We start from the raw sequence: 19,423 nt of genomic DNA, 5'->3' as shown, positions 1-19,423 counted from the left end.
CCAACATCTAAAACCAACATCATATTGACGTCAAATACTGACTTTTAATTATCAGGTATGGCGACCAAAATCCAACATCTGATAAATGGCAATAGTGGTGACGTCCACACAACGGCAAGCTTTAACATCATTAGACGTTGATATTTGATTGATTTTAGGTTGGATGTTGGACATTGACGTTGGCCTGACATTGAGTTCTGACGTTAAACCGATTTTCATTTCCAAACAAAATGCAACATCCCCATGACATTGGGGTACAACGTCAATCCGACGTCATATTGACGTCTTGTGCCAGCTGGGTGTTTAAGGCCATTTCGGTCATCACACAGTAAACATCCATCATTTTCTCATGAGTGACATGCATTTAAACTGTCTCTAGATCAATGCATGTAAAGATTTTGTCATCTTCTTGGACACTTTAAATACTTTTAAACAGTTTGCTGCAATTATAAATCACCCGTGTCTTGAGGTAGTTCATTATGATGTAATTTACCTTCTATGTGCAATTTGATTGGACAGGAATTGCAGGACAGATTTTTTAAATCCCCTTAGACAAGAAAAAATTAAGTAGTGACTGCATATAGAAGGAAACTAGTGGAGTAAAAGTACTAAGTAAAAATGTACTCAAGGATATGTAAAAGTACACATTTTTAAAACTACTCAGTAAAGTACAACATCTGAGTAAAAATACTCAATTACAGTAATTTGAGTATTTGTAATTTGTTACTTTACACCACTAACAACCCACTGTGTCACCGAACATATAGGGCTCTTTATAAATCATTTTCTACAGGGATGCTTTATATATAATTAATTAATAACTATACATAATTATATATTTCTGCATATACATTAAAGTAGTCAATACCAAAGGCAAAACTGGAACTAATCAAACAACAACAACAACAACAACAAACTAAGGTCATATGCAATTATGCAATCACAAATTAGTACACCCAAATGAATATGTTTGGAAAAAACAGGAAACAGGAAAAGTGAAGAAAACATATATTAAAACTAAATTTAGTTGACATTTTGTAGTTTGTATTTTTTCTTCAATAACTTGTTTGAATTTAAATGTATTATTTTCTGTTCCTAAATATGTTAGATGACCAAACTCTTATTTTATGCATAACTATTAATTATGCATTAATAGTTATAATTATTAGAATTTTAAACGTGTTTAGACATGTATTTATGTGTGTAGCAAGCTAGTGTATCATGGTCACGGCTAGACATCGTTTTCTCTGACAGTGTCACTTGCTGTTTAAAAGGTCGAATAACCTGAATTCTTATAAAGCTACTTATAAATCGTAACTTAAACTATTTTTCTATTATAAAATGTTACGCTATGATTGAATGCATTATTATAAAAATATTACATTTTGATTTAATGCCTTTTTAATTGTATTTGTAAATAGATATTGTTCAGTCAATTACATTTTTTATTCATTTATTGTTTTTTTTATTTTTATTTATGTATTTGTTTCGTATTAAGTTGATGGAATAAATATTATCTTATACAATAAATTTCTTCACATACAATAAATTATAGTACTCTGAGTAATTTTCTCACAACAAACTTTATTTTTGTGTACTTTTTCATGAAATCCAACAAGTCATCAAGCTGTAAACAATGCAGAGAAAATTGTGAAAAATAATAATTGGATTAATAATTATATTTTTTACGTAGAAAATAACATCAAATAAAAAATTGCTTTATATATTTAAATGCTTCATTTCTCAAGCAAAAAACTGTAATTATCTGCAGCCTTTTGTGCACTGTATGTGGCAGAGTTGTGTTGGCAGAGACCGCCCTTTTTAAATTGTAATATCTATCTGGGGGAAAAAATATACAAGTCACAAGCAAATTATTTTTGCTTTAACCTAAGAGAGCTCATATAGCAAATTATATGCAGATTAACTGATATTTTGATTTCCAAAAAGCTTATTATAATCATTACAGAGCTTATTAACACGTGTTAAACTGTTATTTTGTTACTGTTATTGTCTTTGGTAGCACTTTCAGATAGATAATACAGTAATATGTACAGAGCAGACCTTGCACTAAAATATCTTTTAAATAATAATTGCGTTATATATTATACATTTCATTTTAACATTTCAACTTTAAAGTTTTTTATTTTGCCAGAAAACATTGCTAGAAAATTGTCCCAGAATGGTACAATAACACCGAAAATACGAGTGAGCTGAAAATGTAAGTAATGGTATATCTTTTGACAGTAATTTTTTTATCAAATCAAACACTTAAATAATTGTTTGTGAGTGTAGTTTTTACACCATATTGATTTACTGTACGCCATAAAACCTGGTAATTTTCAGGAATCGCTTTAAAAAAATCAATAACCTTACTCGCGTGTTCGATGTTGCTTCTTGCTGGGTGCTGATCTGAGCGTGCAGTTGGGTCTCCTTACCTGCCACTTCACCCAACACAACAGCAGGTGGCACTGTCTGAGAAAACAATAGGTCTGGAGAACAAGTCTGAGCTCTGAGCGTGCAGTTGGGTCTCTGGGCCTGCAGCTTCACCTTACAACTGTTGCTGGCAGAAGAACCTATTTGTTTTTGCTGGGAAAGCAGAGAGCCGTCGCAAACATTTGAATATGCCTATTTTTAACTTGCATATACAATTTTCACATCTAAAATGCTTTAAAAACTAGATTAATATGTTCTAAACTGCGAAAGAGATTATAAACGTCGTTCAATTACATCCTCAAATGTTAGTCGTGGGTAATCTGTCGTCCAGCAGATGGCGGCGTTAACCTATTTGTGTTCATTGTGCTGTTCTGTGTTGTGTTGGGCTGAGAAAAGTGGTTAGGCCTACCAGCCTACACGAAATATTTTCAACGGATTTACAGTATCTGTCCCTGACTGTCGTGATGTTTGCATGGAAGAGCCTAATGCAGATATGAACCACACTTTTCCTGTTTTTCTCAAGTCAAATCTAAAAAGCATTGCTGATATATTCGCACTGGTCTGTGACAAGACTTGTTTATGTGACCAGAACACGTGCTTCAGCAGGTAATGCAGTCTCCACTCTATGCTACACAATACAGTAGGCTATTCTTATTTACTCGTTTTTCTTTGTTCAGGCCTATCCTATAAGAATACTTTTACCTACTTTCAGTATAAGGGAAAGCTGTGTGGGCATTATTTAACGTAACATATGTTAAGCATATGGTAATGGTATTGAAGGAAAACTAGTCTGAGCTTCAAACTTAATTAAAGCAAATCAACTTTCAACACCTTGATCATCATTAAACCTGTTGTTTTTGGATAAGGTGAACTGAAATGTTTATATTTTTGACAGAACAAGACTGAATGGACGTAAATGTGTATAGGCCTACTTCATCAGGTGAGTAATAGATGTTGCATTAATGTAATGTTTACATGTACCTACTTGTTTTGTTATGTTATTTACACGTGTTGTTTGGTGTGCAGAAATTATATTACTGTAGACTATGGTTAAAAATATCGAGGTAGCATCTGTGGACATGAGAGTAAGGATATCTTTAAACATAGCCTACTGTAATATAATTTCTGCAAACACCAAACGAGACCTTCTCCTACATTAAAAGTAGGCTACTTTTGTAAGACCACATGGAGGTGCTGTTTGTCCAGATAGATCAGTTACTCCAGCAACTTTGAAGCCATTTCTGCTTTGCAGCACTAAGTTTTAAAAATGCAATATGTTTTATTGTAATTTAATGACTACACGTGCTCAGACATTTACACGCCATTATGAGGAAAAATTATGATTTCAATAATTAAAAAATATTTTTCATGTTTTATATTCTTTAATTTTCTTTTCAGCTTAGTTGCTTTATTAATCTGGGGTCTCCACAGCGGAATGAACCACCAACTTATCCAGTATATGTTTTACGCAGCGGATGCCCTTTTAGCTGCAACTAAGTACTTGGAAACATCCATGCACACTCATTCACACTCGTACACTATAGACGATTTAGCCTACCCAATTCACCTGTACCACATGTCTTTGGACTGTGGGGGAAACCGGAGCACCCGGAGAAAACCCACGCAAGGAGAACATGCACACTGACTCCACACAGAAACGCCAACTGACCAAGCCAAGGCTCGAACCAGCGATCTTCATGCTGTGAGGTGACAGCCCTATCTACTGCACTACTGTATCGCCCTTATCATGATACAGTGTGATAATAAAGTGACCATACTGCCATGTCCTCCTAATAATAATATTGGAAAAAAATACATTTAAGTAACATAGTTTTCTTGAAACTTAAAACCTACATATTTATTTCCAAGCTGTCGTTGATGTGGTACCATTGTATGAAATAACTTTAGAAAGTGAATACACTAAAACAGAGGTTTTCAATTATTTAAATGCCATAGTCTCAAATGTGATCATCCTCCTGCGAGGGACCCTCATCCTAAATCTAAGCATATTAATTGTTTCTTGTTTAAAAGGTGTACTCTGTGAAAGACTTATATTATAAACACCTTCTGTAAAGTGTCTAAGTATAGTTCTGAAAATAATTTGTTGCATTTATTAATTGTTACATTACTAAATGGATCTACACACGAATGTATCTTAGTTTTAATCAAATCAAATAAAAAAATATATAATTTCACTTGTTAACATGTATTGCTCAAATTTGAGATGATTTTTTTCATTTCAGATTTGAGATGAATTCCTACTGATATGTTATTTATAATTAGCATAATTATTAGATTATTGTAGTCTAATTTTTTATTTACTTTCTATTTTACACATTTATTTATGTAAAATATTGTATGATTTTACCAGTTTAAATGTTTATTCATTTTTTCAAGCAATTAGATAATAATGTTTTACAAATATGAACAACTTATTGCTGTGTGTGTGTGTGTGTGTGTGTGTGTGTGTGTGTGTGTGTGTGTGTGTGTGTGTGTGTGTGTGTGTGTGTGTGTGTGTGTGTGTATATATATAAACAAACAAAATTATGAATGGGTCTAGCGGTGGTGCAGTGGGTAACTGGGTCAGTTGGCATTTCTGTGTGTAGTTTGCATTTTCTCCCCATGTTCGCGTGGGTTTCCTCCGGGTGCTTTGATTTCCCCCCACAAGTCCAAAGACATGCACTATACTGTAGGTGAATTGTCCGTAGTGTATGTGTGTGAATGAGTGTATGGGTGTTTTCCAGTGATAGGTTGCAGCTGGAAGGGCATCCGCTGCATAAAACATGCTAGATAAGTTGGCGGTTCATTCCGCTTTGGCGACCCCAGATAAATAAAGTGATCAAGCCGAAAAAAGAAAATTAATGAATGGGTCTAAATAATTATTTAGAAAATCAGTTTTTGTGATGCTACCCTAGCCCATTTTGGTACACCTTACGATTTTGTTTTTATATACTAGTTTATATACTAGTTTACTATACTAGTTTGAACAGTTTAATTTGTATATATATATTTTCTTTTATCATAATCTTGAAAATGTTAATTTTATGTATTGATAAATTTATAGTTATTATAGTTAATTGTTTTAATTCAGAAATATTTATTTGTTTTATACAATATGTAATCAAAATATGTATTAATGCATTTAATAAATATATTAGACTATTCAAATCTATATTTATTATTCAACTTCACTAAATTGTTCATTCATTATTATTTTAAAATCCTTTTGGCTCTTTAGTCCAGTTTGAATACTTCAGCTTTATGACTTATTTCACTGAAGTATATGCTCATATTTATTTATATTTTGGTTAGGGTAAGTTCACATTTTAAGGGTGACACAGTGGCTCAGTGGTTAGCACTGTCACCTCATAGCAAGAAGGTCACTGGTTCAAGTCCCGATTGGGTCAGTGACATTTCTGTATGGAGTTGTTTGCATGGGTTTCCACTGGGTGCTCCGGTTTTCCCCACAGTCCAAAGACATGCGCTAGGTGAATTGAATGAACTAAATTGGCCGTAGTGTTTTTGTGTAAATGAGGGTGTATATGGATGTTTCCCAGTACTGGGTGGCAGCAGGAAGGGCATCCGCTGTGTAAAACATATGCTGGATAAGTTGGTGGTTCATTCCGCTGTGGCCATCCCTGATAAAATGAATGAATGAAAGTTCTCATCTTTTAAGTAGTCACATGGTGTCATTTTATGTCAGATTTGGCCAAAACATGGCCTGCTTCTGAATTAATAAATGTAATTTGCTGCCTCTTGCAAATATCTTCAACCAATCACTGTCAGAGTAGCAACCAATCATCTTCCCCTTACAACTTTAATGTGTTTTCAAAACATTATATTATGTTTTAAGTCTTGCGGTCACTCAATTTCATTCATCTTTAGGTTATATATGTGCCAGTTTCTTTCTTCCAGTTGGACTGTTGCTGTATTCGTTGGTTAATTTGCATTGGCTGCATTGTTTTGTTTTTATGTGTTGTGATTTAACGAAGTGTATGAATAACTACTATAATGATTTATTTTGTTGTTGTTGTTGGTTCCGTTGGGTCTTTTTGTTGAAGCGCAGGAATATCCACAGAGCTGTGAATTGCATCAGCCGGTTCAGGGAAAGTCTTTTTACTGTCACAGCATCTTGTGCAGCTTACTTTGTCTTTGCTGCGTTAAAAAATAGAAAACTGACATGCACGAGAGACACAAAGATGCATGTGCTGGAAAGATAAGCAAGCCTTTAGGGTTTATAAGTACCTAACCTCTCTCTCTGTCTCTCTCTTTATCTTTATTTTTTCTCTCACTCATTTTCTCTCACACACATACTCGCGCTGAACAATTCTGCATGCCTTAAGAGGATTTACAGGGTGATTTGAAGTGTAATCAGAGTATGAAATATTAAGAAAGCCAGGGCATCTACACTGCGCCTCTGCAGACGGGGATAAGAATTTACTTTCGCTCGTCAAGTCTGGAAGAGTTCAGAAAGTGTTGTTTGTTTATCGAAGCGCTTGTGTTCGTATAACGTGTTCATCAGTCGCCAGACGCCACCGACGCCTCTGCGGTTTCCGAAGTGGCTTTCATGTTATGACCATTACATTGCATATTCTGCCATACTGCTTGCACTATTTATATTGCTGGAAATAGTAGACGTTTGTGCTTGTGACTTTTATTAATTGTTAGCTGCATTGTGTAAGATTGCTCAGTAAATAATTTTAAGTGTTCTATTTAAAAAATGTACATTACATATATTTAGACTTATGGGTGACATTGGATATGTTAAAGGTGGCTCAGTGGTTAGCACTGTCTGAAAACTGAAAAAGTTAAATGTGATTACTTTTAGTTCAGGTTTTTTGTGTGGTCTTAAAATGTCTTAAGTCTCAAAATTCAAATTTCAGGCCTCAAAAAGTCTTAAATTTACTGAAAAATTGTGTTGTAGGTCTTATTTTTCTTTTAAACAGGTCTTATTTTTTCTTTGTTCATGTATTGCTACTCAATCTGGCTAAAACCTATACAATCACCAACAATAAATCACAATAAAGCTTTAAACTTTTACTGTAAACAGTATTTTTAACTCTATTTATTATGATGGTTTAATTATTTTCCTTACAATAACATTTGTTTAAAAGTTCTCTATGTATTTACTGCTGAGGACATTGACCTGGACAGATTGTTGTGCAAAGATTTAGTTTATTATAGTAAAAAAAAAAAAAAAAAAAAAAAAAAAAAAAAAAATATATATATATATATATATATATATATATATATATATATATATATATATACATATATATATATATATATATATATACATATATATATATATATATATATATATACATATATATATATATATATATATATATATATATATATATTTTTTTTTTTTTTTTAAGAAAGTTTATATTGAATAAAAAGTTTATTGATACAATTTTTTGCTTTCTTTTTCCACATTATTTTGAATATTTTGCTAAGAAAAATAAATATATAAACAGTATATATATATATATATATATATATATATATATATATATATATATATATATATATATATATATATATATATATATATCATAATATTATAAAATGTGTTAAATTATAATTTTTTTTTGATAGGGCAAAAAAATATATTTTCCATATGGGCCATTTGAAATATTCTTTAGCCTTTAGCCCTTAATGATTCTAAAATTTCGTTCATAATGGTCTTAAAAATGTCTTAAAGTCCTAAATTTAACTCTGTGAAACCTGCAGAAACTCTGTACTTTGGTCAAGTGTGCTCTGATAATAGTGGAATCATGCCAAGTTTAAACACACTGTGAACTATATTAAACAGACCACTGCTTCTGTATAAAGAGATACAATATTCTGGCATTTTAAATGTAGGTCAGTGATTATTAGACTTGTATTTTTTTGACTGTGAGCAAATTTGTAATTGTTTTAGAGAACAAGTGACTGCAAATTCACATGCATACATTTCATGCACAGGTAAAATGGCGATTTCTCATTACACAGGTAAAATTACAGACTGGATCATGAATGAAGACGAACCCGAGGCCTTTAACTATGCTTCCACTGTCATGACCCTGACCATTATGAGGTGAGGCTAAAAAGACAAATGTGCATGCTAATTTATTTTAGCTGCCAATGCTAAGGTACTTGCTCTGTTAATTTGAGTATATTTTATATTTATCTTATATCATTGTATAACCTTACGATTTTTTAAGATACACATTTATTTTGTCTTAAAATAATTTATAATCTTACTGCATATATTGCTTGTAACCATATGTTTTGGTGGTACAATTCTATGGTTGGGTGGAACAGTGGCTCAGTGATTAGCACTCACAGCATGAAGGGTGCTGGTGCACGTCCCAGCTGGGCGTTTTTGTGTACAGTTTACATGTTCTTCCCCGCGTGGGTTTCCTCCGGGTGCCACAGTCCAAAGACATTTGGTATAGGTCAATTATGGAGTCATTCTAGGGCCATTTCAACTTGCAAAACAAAACAAAAGTTTTGCAAACACAAAGTATTTACGTGATCTATATCTTAGCCAATCAAATAGCAACTCAGCATTAGCATTAGCCGTTATGCTTTTTAGGTTGATAATTTCAGGCTTGCCATCAATGGGCTTTTATACAATGCTTGTATGTTGTGCTGTTGACTCTAGCAATACATTGTACTGTATATAACGAACAGCCTGACCTGATGTGGGAAAGAAGACATGGGCACACAAATTCATAATTCATACAGTTGTTTTGGTGCATAAAAGTGTTCTTGGAGCTTCGTATGATTAGAGTTGAGTCGCAATAAATGTTTTGACCATGTTTTTGGCTTCTTTTCTGGACATCCCTGGACCATTGCTGTCTATAGAGGATGAGAGAGTTCTCAGGTTTCATCTAAAATATCTTAATTTGTGTTCTGAAAACGAACAAAGCTATCAGGGGTTTGAAACGACATGAGTGAGAATAATTATTGACAGAATTTTCATTTTTGGGTGAACTAAACTTTTAACGTGTCTAACTGTTAAAACATAGTGCAAACACAAATGTGGACAAATAAATAAATACCCAAGCAGTATTTTTGAGGCAATTAGCAGCAGAAGTATTTTGTTCTGTTGATTGGTTGACTAGTCTCACACATCCCTACTCATATCTAAAGCTCATTACAAGTGCATTTGAACAAACAAGGGTAATTGTAACTTTTTCTGTCAGTTCAACTCTGTTTCTGAACCATTTTACGTGCATAAATAGATTTTATTATGGAAGAATACTTTATTTATTGTGAGGTGATTGGATTATGAAAACTAAAAAATACTGGTTGGTTGGTTGGATGGGGTTTGCAATGTAGCCTTCCTTGACGAGAGTCTCACTTTGCAATCCCCACAAGATACAATATTTTAAAAGATTATGATGGCATTTTTTAAATGAGTTTAGAGGTTGTTTTTTATGATGCATGTTTAAGATTGTGCACTACCTGACAAAAGTCTTTGTACCAATCCAAGTTTTAGAAACAACAAATAATAATTTGACTTCTAGTTGATCATTTGGTATCAGAAGTGACTTGCATAAAAGGCAAAGGCCTCTACGCTAATTTCACCAAAATAAATTATAATAATGCCTTGGTTTTTAATTATTTAATTAGGACAGTAAGGACCGTCTTTGCTTAGACAAGTCTTGTCACTTAACAGAAGTAATGTACAGTATAGAATATAAAGTCATGGTGCAGTGGAAAAAGAATGAATATTGTGTATGACTCTCATGACCTTGAAGGACTGCATCCATACTGTACATCTCTGCAATGACTCAAATAACTGATTAATAATAGTCATCTGGAATGGCAAAGAAAGCGTTATGGCAGGACTCCCAGAGTTCATCAAGATTATTTGGATTCCTCTTCAATGCCTCCTCCTTCATCTTACCCAAGACATGCTCAAAAATGTTCATGTCTGGGGACTGGGCTGGCCAGCCCTGAATCACCTTGACTTTCTTTGCTTTCAGGAACTTTGATGTGGAGGCTTAAGTATGAGAAGGAGCATTATTCTGCTGAAGTGCTTGCCCTCTCCTGTGGTTTGTAATGTAACGGGCAGCACAAATGTCTTGATACCTCAGGCTGTTGATGTTGCCATCCACTTTGCTGATCTCTCTTGCACGCCCCATATTGAATGTAACCCCAAACCATGATTTTTCCTTCACCAAACTTGACTGATTTCTGTGACAATCTTGGGTCCATGCGGGTTCCAACAGGTCTTCTGCAGTATTTGTGATGATTTGGATGCAGTTCAACAGATGATCCATCAGAAAAAACACTTTTCTAAATGATCAACTAGAAGTCAAGTTATTATTTGATGCTCTTACAACTGGGATCAACGACAAGACTTTTGCCACATGTAATTTGTAAATAATAAACTGAATATTTATTACCAATGTTGCCATGTATAGCCAGTGCTGCTGATTTAGCATTGAAATATACATAAAATAAAATAAAATAAAATAAACAATTGCATGCATTAATTTAGAGCGATTTAAAATAAATGTATTAAAAAATTAAAGAGATTATTCACCCAAAAAAGAAAAATCTGTCATTGCTAAATCACCTTTCACTCATAACGTATTTGAGTTTCCTTCTTCGGTTAAACACAGAGGCAAATATTTTGAAGAAAGACTGACACCCTTTAACTTCCATAGTAATTTCTTTTCTTGCTATGGAAGTCTGTGGTTGCCAGGTTACCAGCATTCTTCTAAGTATCTTCCTTTGTGTTCAACCGAAGAAAGAAACTAATAAAGGATTAAAACCACATAAGGGAGAGTAAATCTACCTAAAATATCCCTTACATAAAGTACTAGTATAAAATAATTTCATGACTGTTCATGAAGGCCAGCAGATGGCAATATTTATCTGTATTACAGAGGATTGAGAGAGAGAGAGGGACTCAGTTGTAACCTTTCCTAAATTACACAAAAGATCCAATTGACAAAAAAAAAATCTGATTTTTATTGGCCAGTTGCTATTTTACATAGAGCTAGCTCATGATACACTCGTGTTTATGCATGCACTAGTAAAAACGAGGCTTCTTGAACTATTTCTAAATATGGGATGATAAAATATACATCAATAAATGCATTTCCTATTAGCAGTTGTATTTTCCTTTTATTGTTTTCGCCGTTGCTTGATTTCCACGTGCTGTATAATGTGCTAAATCACAACAGCAGCGCATGCATTCATAATTTGCAGTAGATTGAAGCTTGTTTGTGCCGCGTGTGTCTCGAATGTCGCAGGGTTTGAATGTGTCACAAAGTGGCATGTCAAGCACCAGTGCAGAGACTCGGAGAATGTAAAGCTTCCAACAATGGGAGGCGGAAAATGTGAAGGGGAACAATTAAATTACGCCTTGCATGAAGTTTGCTTTTCATTTTGTGAGGCAAATTTAGTGCCATGCTTAATCATTATGCTGTCGAACACGATTTGCAAAAATATTCAAGAGCTTTGCGTGCCTCACTGCCCTTTCTGTATTGAAAAATAATGGGGCTCTATCCAATTAAAAACTGCATTTAAATCAAGAAAGTATTACATGCTCTTTAACAGTATCTCCGCCGAAGCTTTTCAGATGCTGACGGTATGCGTTAGAAGGACTCCAGCAGACCTGTGTATTTCTCAGGGTGTGTTATTGTGTGCAGTTTTGTTTTTGGGATCGGGAACAGAGCTATAGCTCTCTTTAGGATCAAATGCCTAATGTATTTTCAGTCAGAATCGGATTTCAGTCACGTACCAAATCTGTTTCCAAAAACAAAATTAAATTCACACATTTATATGTGAACAGCATAAGCTCAGTATGCAAAGTCATTGCAACTAAACCTGTTGTTAATGTAGTTTATATATATAATTGTTTTTGAATTAATATGATGTTGCTTTGCTTAATTTTAACTACGTGTATATTTGTTTTATTATATTTGTATGTATGTTATTCTGTATTTTAATTATTAGTAATATTTATTAATCTAATGTTTATTTGTTTGTTTGTTTTTTTTATTATTATTAGACGTCACACAGCCTGTTTGTGTGCATGTTGCTTCTACCAAACAATACAGTACTGAATTTGATTGGATGCACAGGTTTTGATGTCAACATGGACAAATTAAGGGAATATATGGCATGTGTTCTCCCTTTTTTGGATTCAGCCAATTATAACGTATGTTTCTATTTATATATATATTTTTTAATTATATTTGTATGCAATTCTGTATTTTAATTAAAAGTAATATTTTTTATTTATCTAATATTTATTTAATTATTTATAAAAAAAATTGTTAACTTTTTTTAAAAATTATTTTTAGACTACACACAGCCTGTTTGTGTGCATGTTGCTTCTGCCGAACAATACAGTAGATACAGCTCCTGCTAAATAAAACCAAACTTGATTGGATGCACAGGTTTTGACGTCAACATGGGGTAATTAATGGCATGAGGTCTCCCTTTTTTAGCTAATTACAACGTATATATTTGTAATTATATTTGTTTTATTATATTTGTATGTATGTAATTATGTATTTTAATTAATAATAAAATTTATCTAAAATTTATTTATTTATTTAATACAATTTTTGTATTTTTAAATTATTTATAGACATCACACAGCCTGTTTGTGTGGGGTGTTGGTTCAAGTGGTTCAGAAGACCCTTACCTCACTGACAAAGGTCCAGAATTTGTCCTATACATGAGCTCATTTGTACTTTGCTATTTAATCATGGTGAACATAACCCATTAAAAAAAGGCTTTAAGATCAAGCCGGATCCTCTGTTGGCAGTGTCTTCAATGTGACTTTAGCTAATCAGTTTTGGCCAATCCTAACTTATTATTTTGTTTTTCTTTTTTCTTTTCGGAGTCTAACATCCAGCTGTGCAAGAAAACTTACAATCTGATGTAAGATAAGACATCTTTTGCTACTGTTGTTTTTAAATAGAGAAAACATTTTACAAGTAACTTTTATTGTAAATCTTGGACCTTATTCCTGAAACAAAAGATCAATAAAAAAGGTTTGAAGCACCAAAAGCATACCATATTAAAATGGATTTTAATACTATTTTGGCTAAAATAGTAAAAAAAAAAAAAAGTGTGGTTATGATGACCATCCGACAAGCTAATTCAGAATAGTGCTAAAATGTCACTAAAATGTAGTATTTAAATTTCAGAATTAGATAGAAAATGAGGCATACAATTGCAATAAGGTCCACTTTTTTGAGAAAAAAGAACCACCCCTTTCACCAGGCTGACCACAGGCCTGTAATCACATTGTATTACTAGAAAAAGGGGAACATTTTTGAACAGTTAACATTTACATTTGTGTTCACTATAGGAGGAGTGCTCACTTATAGCAGCCTCTATCTCGCTTGCATATTCTTTAGAGAGGTATAAAATTTATTTATTTTTAGTGCAAAATAATATCAGGAATACTTAATATGATGTTTACTGGTGCAAACCACCAAACTAAATCTTTTTGTAGTTGCTTGGCCAATAACATTGAAGTATTATTATTGTATTTTCCTGCTTAGGGAGGCATGGAGTTTTCATTCTGGTTCTGTTGCTTTTTTTTTGTGAAATATTTTTGAAAAAATATGTGGTGATGAATGTTGGGTATATTATTAGACAACCAATTTTGGTGTCTGCGTCAAATTGCATTTACAAAAGTGATTTTTATAATCTTTAAAAATGGGTGATATGCATCTTGGGAATGATGTAAAAAAGAAAACACCCTAATTTTGACCTGTATTTCAATGTGGTCAGGTCATTGGCCCATGGACATTTCCTGCTTGTTATCAAACTATGTCCTAACTAACAAGAGGCAAGTCAATCATAACCTAATGTTAAATCATCTATCATAACATTATTTATCAATATGTGGCTCTTTTTGGAATCTTGGAAGCTATGGAAATGAATAATGTAAAACAGGAAATATGATGGAAGCATTGTTTTTGTTTACATCCCTCAAAATGGTCTATAGAAAAGACAAAGTGATCATAAAAAAATATGTTTTTAATTCTCTTGGTAACAAATAGGTAAAGCCTAGTGCTTTAAAAGACAGTGGCAGAGTATAAATGTTTAAAATGATAATTAATTATTGCTTTGTGGCTATACTGTTACCCTTAAATTCCTGTATTGTGAATCTTGCCCTAAATATGCATATCAGATTTAGTTATTTTCAGATTTGTTATTATATACATTATTTATAATAACTGTTTTTGCACAAAATAACATTTTGTGTCATTTCAACACCAGAATGATTTATTCAGTCAATATTTTTTCAGATAATTTTTTTTGTCTATTTGAGGCACTGTCACTTTAGTTATTAATCATTGTGTATATTCCTACTAATAAACTGTCACACCAAACAATGACCAATTCTTAAAAATGTGCCTACATATATTCCTCCCTCTTGCAAATCCTAAAAGGAAAATCATAAATTGTTTATGAATCAAAGGTAGGAAATAAAGTTGTCCATTGTTAGTTCATGCTAACTCACAGTGCATTAATTAATGATAACAAGCATGATTTTGGATTTTAATGATGCATTAGTCAATGCTGAACTATGATTAACCTTTAACTGCCCGCTCTACCAAACAGTTGACCATTTTTTGACTGTTTTAAGTAATGACTATAGTCATTTAAAGAATGATGGTACAAATAATGGCTTACACTACACAGATTGTTGATTTACAAAAATATCAAACAAACGTAATCCTGTTGCACTACTACACTTGATTTTGGTTTTATTGTAAAAAAAAAAAAAAAAACACTAATAAATGAGAATCTAAAATATTGGGCATACTTTAAAATAAAAAAGGATTCAAAAATATTCCATGTTCAAAAATATTTAATTTTTATTGTTTTTGAATTAATTGGTCTCAGATTTTTATAGTATGTATTAATTCTGGTACTTTTACCATAAATTGACATATCAACCATTTGAGGTCAATATTTTAGAAATTATGGGACGTGTTAAAAAAATGCATTGAGTGTGTTACTAGCGACATTAGGATTTTTTTTGGTGGGACAGATAAAGGGTTAATAATTGCTGTACAAGTATTGTTCATTATTATATATTGTTCCTGATAGTAAATGTGTTTAACTAATGAATCCTTATTGTAAAGTGTGACCTATATTTTAAATCTTCATGCTGACAAATAGGTAAAGCCTTGTGCTTTAATAGGCAGTGACAATTAATAAGTATTTAAAATGACAATTATTATGTTGCTTTTACTGTGACCCTTAAATAGTCTTGCAGTGTGAATCTTGTTAAATATGCATGTCAGATTTTGTTATTTTCAGATTTGTTGTTGTGTAATATAGATGTATATAACTGTTGTTGCGCCAAATTACATTTCATTGACTGTCTACTTTAAGTCACAGAATAATGATTCATTTATTGAATATTTTTTGCTCAGAAGAAGAAAAAAAACACATTTTAATGCATTTAAACCTCTTTTTAAAACACTGTACCTTAGTAAATGCTGAACTATGATTAATCTTTAGCTGCATGCTCTACCAAATGGTTGACCATATTTTAATAGTAACTGTTGTTGAAGTCATTTAAAGAAGGATTTAAAAAAAAGTTTACACCACACAGCATTGTTGGTTTACAAAAATATCAAACAATCATAATCCTGTCGCACTACTACACTTGATTTTGGTGTTATTGTAAAAAACAGCAACAAGAAAACATTTTAAACGAGAATCTGGATTATTTTATGGCATACTTCAAAAAATCAAGATGATTTAGTATTCAGAAAATGCATCGAGTATGTAGCGACACTGAGTTTATTAGTTTCATGATAGAAAATACATTAATGAATCCTTATTGTAAAGTGTGACCTATATTTTTAATCTTCTTGCTGACAAAGAGGTAAAGCCTAGAGCTTTAAAAGACAGTAGCAAATAATAAGTATTTAAATTGACAATTATTACGTTGTGGTTAAATAGTCTTGCAGTGTGAATCGTGTTTTAAATATGTATGATTTAGTTGTCGTTTTTTTAGATTTGTTAACTGTTGACTCTATATAAACTGTTGTTGTGCCAAATTACATCAGTGGCTGTCTACTGGAAATCACAGATTGATTCATTCAGCCATTATGTTTCGTTTAGATGGAAAAAAAAAAGAAGGAATAAAACACATTTATTTAAACACATGCATTTAATCCCATTTTTGATTTTTAATTATTAATCATTGTGTATGTATTCTTACTAATCAACTGTAGCTCAGTATAACACCAAACAATAATCAGTTATTTTAAAGATGTAGCCACATATATTCCTCCAGCATGCTAATCACTAGGCCAAAACACATGCTCGTGAATTCCAGCAGTTACAGTACATCCTGTAAACCTCGGGAATCTGCTGCTCGTCGGTGTAATTAAAAGATTTGCAAACACGTGTCAGCCGATAATCGCACACAAACTGCTTCCTGCCGTCCCCCAGCAGAAATCATTTACCGCAGCAATCTGATGTTTATTTCCGACCAATAAATCCACTTACCACTCAAGGCATTAATTGATATTTTAATGCTATTCTTATCATTGAAGTTGGAGAAATCCAAGAACAAAAGGCACCGCGAATGCAAATACTGATCGCTGTGCGTATTTATTCCTATCATTGTCTCTCTGTTGAAATGAGGGTCTCTGTTTGTGGATGCAGAACTGCTAGATGGCATCATTGAGCAAGCATATGAGCTCTTTCTTTTGCTTTCTCTCCCAGTTATTCATTTAAATGGTGCAGCTTTGCTTCAGCCCCGATCTGTGCATTTTATTCACAAAGACAGATATTTGCAGGACCCCTGTGACATCCTCGCTTACAGATGCGTTTCTGAAATACTTTAAATGGCAGCGTTATAAAAGTAGAAGAGGATTGCGGGTCAATGGTCCTGTGAAATCAGAGAGCAGCGCAATAACATCCTGTTTAGAACAGAAAGGCTGATATTTGCTCTTATCGGTCGGGAATCAAAGAGGACATTTTCCGTGTCTCAAGTTCTTCGTGATGTTAATATTCTCCTTTCACAGGAGGTAAAACATGACCGGGGCCAGCTCTTCCCCAAATGTCACCGAGTTCAGGGGGAAAAAAAGGAGGTGGATAAAAGCTGGAAGAGCTATTCTGTGCTGGGAGTGAGCGTTCTCGTGAATCGATCTGACCAAAAAATCTGCATTTTTGTTGTTTTTATGTTTTTGTGTTGGATTAATGTGTTCAGATGAAATTTTAACTAAACATTAATAGTCTAAAATCACAAGAGAAAATCTGGCAACCTATTTTTGCCTTATTAAGTTCTGCAAAACCATATTATATATAATTATGCTAATAATTGTGACTTCAACTGTATTTAACATGAACTTATTATAAACAAAATTTGTACAGCATTCACTAATACAATATTAACATTCAAATTCATGCTTAATGCACCTTGAGTTAACATGAACCAACTATGAATGACTGTATTTTACATTAACCAACATTAACCATTGGACATTAACCAACTTTAACTGACATGAACACATACTATAATAAATAGGGCTGGGCCATTTGGCCTAAAATCTAAACGCCGATTAATTGAACATTTTGACTTGATCACGATTAATGAACAAATATTTTATACATTTATTTTTTGCTCTCATAGTTCACTGACAATTTTGTACAGTAAATATGCTCACATATTACAAGTGAAAGATGTTTGAATGGAGGGTGCACACACTATCTACTATCTGTGATTATTTATTAACATAAACTTTGAAAAACTGAAGTGAAAACACCCATTGCCTAAAACCTTTTCTGCCTTTTTTTCTAATAAAAAAAGTTAAAACAAATAAGTTGCACTTTTGGAAACAAAATAAATTATTTTCAATGTTTTTCATATTAAAAGTAGAAAATAAGCAGTATCTCTTTAAAAAAAATAACAATTTCATATCCTGTAAATAATAATTTTGCAATTCTTGAATCTTCTGTAAACAAATATTTTAATGTAAATAATAATTTTATCGTAATGGAAAATATGCCGTTTCAAGGCATCTCTGGTGCAGCTTCCAGTCATCATCTGTGTTGTGCAAACGTTTGACGTGGTTACATTTTTTTGAGAGGTGTGCTGGTATATGATCGCGCAAAGGTTGTGCCGGACCACACCTGTGCATTCAACAAGAAGCATGAATCAGTCTGAACAGAATGGCGTCACGTGACTCTACACGTGGTTGGGAAAGTAACTGAAAAAATTGACCTGGAAAAATTTGATCGGCTATAGGTTCTGAATGTCGATTTTTGATTACTTTTCAATTAATCGCCCAGCCTTAGTAATAAATGGATTGTTCATTGTTTGATCATGTTAGTAAATGCTTCATCTAACATTACCTAATACAACCCAATTTTAAAGTGGTACCCATATTTTCTATACGCTGTTGTCTTGAAATAAAAAAATAGTTTAGATGCTGTCTTTAAATGTTGATTTGAAAAGTTATTCTTATTAAGTTATTCGCTGTCATTATTTTGCAAGTCATACCATTTGAGAGTGAACAAATTGTGATGAAATATACTTTTATCAAAATAAACTATTTAAAATTATTATTATTATTATTATTATTATTATTATTATTATTATTATTATTATTATTATTATTATTATTATTATTATTATTATTATAACGTTTATTTTACCAGGAAAGACACATTGAGGTTAAATGTCTTTTACCAAAGTGTCCTGGCCAAGATTAGGCATACAAGTCACATGGGTGTAACAGACACGAATTAAAAACAATTGACAGTTAACATGAATGGTCTGTTGATGAATTAAAAAGACAAAAAAAATTATTATAAAATCTGAAAACTACTTAAAAACAAGTACAAAAACAAATAAACTATTTAAAAATATTAGTAAATTGATAGAAAATTATGCGAATTATAACAATTATTTATTTAATATGACAAAAGACACAATTCTTCACTGTTAGTTCATATTAGCTCAGGTCCATTAAATAACAATAAT

The 19,423-nt window shown here is 32.4% G+C and overlaps 1 protein-coding gene across 3 annotated transcripts in view; it reads left to right on the top strand.

Annotated features, from left to right (window-relative positions):
* Nucleotides 1-2,511: 2,511 nt before the first annotated feature.
* Nucleotides 2,512-19,423, top strand: part of LOC147833480 (uncharacterized) — a 138,363-nt gene continuing 121,451 nt past the window's right edge. For all 3 annotated transcript variants that reach the window (XM_087288277.1, XM_087288276.1, XM_087288278.1), the window contains exons 1-3: nucleotides 2,512-3,039; nucleotides 3,329-3,373; nucleotides 8,431-8,515. In XM_087288277.1, coding sequence (XP_087144403.1) covers nucleotides 3,340-3,373; nucleotides 8,431-8,515 — 119 coding nt within the window. In that variant the 5' untranslated portion in view covers nucleotides 2,512-3,039; nucleotides 3,329-3,339. The remainder of the gene's footprint in view (nucleotides 3,040-3,328; nucleotides 3,374-8,430; nucleotides 8,516-19,423) is intronic.

This window comes from Danio rerio, chromosome 16 (assembly GCF_052040795.2).
Source record: "Danio rerio strain M-AB ecotype USA chromosome 16, GRCz13ab, whole genome shotgun sequence".
Classification (NCBI taxonomy): domain Eukaryota; kingdom Metazoa; phylum Chordata; class Actinopteri; order Cypriniformes; family Danionidae; genus Danio; species Danio rerio.
Note: the sequence above shows the minus strand (reverse complement) of the source record. Positions and strands in the feature narration are given on the sequence as shown.